The 1818-nt window shown below is 52.0% G+C and overlaps 2 protein-coding genes across 2 annotated transcripts; one reads left to right on the top strand and one right to left on the bottom strand.

The window, feature by feature from the left end:
* CABS01_16701 (uncharacterized protein) lies at positions 1 to 551 on the bottom strand (the record flags this gene model as incomplete). Its single annotated transcript, XM_060550031.1, has 2 exons — positions 1 to 441; positions 507 to 551. 2 exons carry the CDS (start codon positions 549 to 551, stop codon positions 1 to 3), a joined length of 486 nt encoding a protein of 161 aa, XP_060404040.1.
* Positions 552 to 1238: 687 nt separating this feature from the next.
* Positions 1239 to 1472, top strand: CABS01_16700 (uncharacterized protein; the record flags this gene model as incomplete). Its single annotated transcript, XM_060550030.1, has 1 exon — positions 1239 to 1472. One exon carries the CDS (start codon positions 1239 to 1241, stop codon positions 1470 to 1472), a length of 234 nt encoding a protein of 77 aa, XP_060404039.1.
* Between the last annotated feature and the right edge of the window lie 346 nt (positions 1473 to 1818).

The raw sequence follows: 1818 nt of genomic DNA, 5'->3' as shown, positions 1-1818 counted from the left end.
TCACCACTTCGGGCAGGAGCTTGAGCCAGCCTTAATCGGCTTCGTCACCCACAATGCGCAACCCTTCCGCCGGAAGTTGATTCCTGATCGAATCAAACCTGTCCGTCTCATGGCCACTTGTATACCGTCGATGTCGGAATCGGCATCTTGGTTGTCGATGGTGTCGGCGCTGTCGACTCGGTCGAAGAAAGTATCTTCCAAGCCTCCCTGCATGCCTGCGGTGCCTGCGGTGGCGGGTTTAGCTCCAAGATGGTCCGTTTCGCATTGTTGTCCACTCGAGGCCAGTGGTGGGTCCGCGGCGTTGTCTTGCCCTACGACAGCGGCACCCGACAGCAACTTCTGGCTCTCGCTTTCGCTTCCCTTGACGGCGACCCCGTCCACAATCGGCGTGGTCTTTCTCTTCTCTTCTGAGGACGGGCGGCGGAGCCCGAGACGGCTATGCTAGTACTGTTCACCAACTAACCAACCCTTGCACACGAGCCGGGACAGATCAGCTGTCATTTTACCAGACCTGACGGGTACTGTAGCCTCTCCGTCGAATGAAAGCCCATGGCTGCGGGTCGGCTTCTGCGTAGGGGTGGCGGGGGCCAGTTGCAGGAAATCCCAGTCACCCACCACTCGGCGCCGATTCTCTATCTGGCTCACCATTTTCAAAGTGGCTTTCAATGTAGTTCGCTGACGAGCGGACGACGCTCAATTCGACACGTGAGGAAAAGATGCTGCGGTTTCGCAATGGCCGGACATGATATCCAGCTGTATCCAATATCTGATCAAAACGGTTAACCCTCTAATAAGAGTCAGTGCCATTATTGTTGCTCCGCTGATTCTGGCTCTTACACGCTTCCGATATCCGTCAGTGCCGACTCAACATTGCAGAGGCCGCGAAAAGTGGGCTTGGTGTTGCAGTACGAATTCATCCTACGTATGCTTAATTATCATTTTGATGAGATTCGAAAAGAATATCGCAACTTTGCGACGTCGCGCGTCGCGGCCCAGGTTGGCAATCACTGATTCAGATTCAGCTCGGAGGATACACTGCAGAAACTCAAGTAATGGTTCCGAGAGATGCGTGTCCCGTGCGAGCAATCTCGCCTACGTAGCGCGTCTATGTACAGTTTTGTGCAAATGTCGCTTCCTCTCTCACAAACATTCTCAATGTTCGAGAAGCCGAAACCTGCTGTGATGGGTCTCCACAAATCTCTGGTCATGGCTATAGCGACTGGTTTGCAAACGAAAATATGGGTCAGGATGGCGAGCGACAGTGCGAGTGGCAACGCGCAATCAAGAGCTACTCCAAAGCATCCATAACCGGCTTTCACAGCATTCATTCTCGCACATCTGATCGTGGTCGCATGTACACAGTAAGAACGACTATGGGCCCAGCCTGGGTGGGTCATGTCCAAAAAGATGAAGTGTGTTGCCAAGAGGAAGCAACATATGATCAATACTATACACATCTACATAGAAGCTAGCATGCCCCATTCACTGGCGAACCTCGCGGACAGTAAGACGGCAAGAAAGAAGAAGAAAAACACCCTTCCAACTGACTTTACAGTACATGCGGGACCAAAGATCAGCCAACAGCTGTTGGCATGATCAATTCTGCGACTAAGACAATCCAAAAACATTTACTTGATTCGGGAAGGAAGAGGCGGGTTCAGCTTGAGGCGAGTGCAGCAAGCACCCTTCGCTAAAGTTTGCTGGCCACGTCACTCAGAACAGCCAAAGGCTACCAAGTTTGCGACAAAACGAGAATGCAGAATGCTCCGACCAGTTACAGTATTGATCATATGTTGCTTCCTCTTGGCAACACACTTC

This window comes from Colletotrichum abscissum (assembly GCF_030869225.1).
Source record: "Colletotrichum abscissum strain IMI 504890 chromosome Unknown Scaffold_132.1, whole genome shotgun sequence".
NCBI classification, from domain to species: Eukaryota; Fungi; Ascomycota; class Sordariomycetes; order Glomerellales; family Glomerellaceae; genus Colletotrichum; species Colletotrichum abscissum.
The sequence above is the reverse complement of the archived record's forward strand: the minus strand, read 5'-3'. Positions and strand labels throughout refer to the sequence as shown.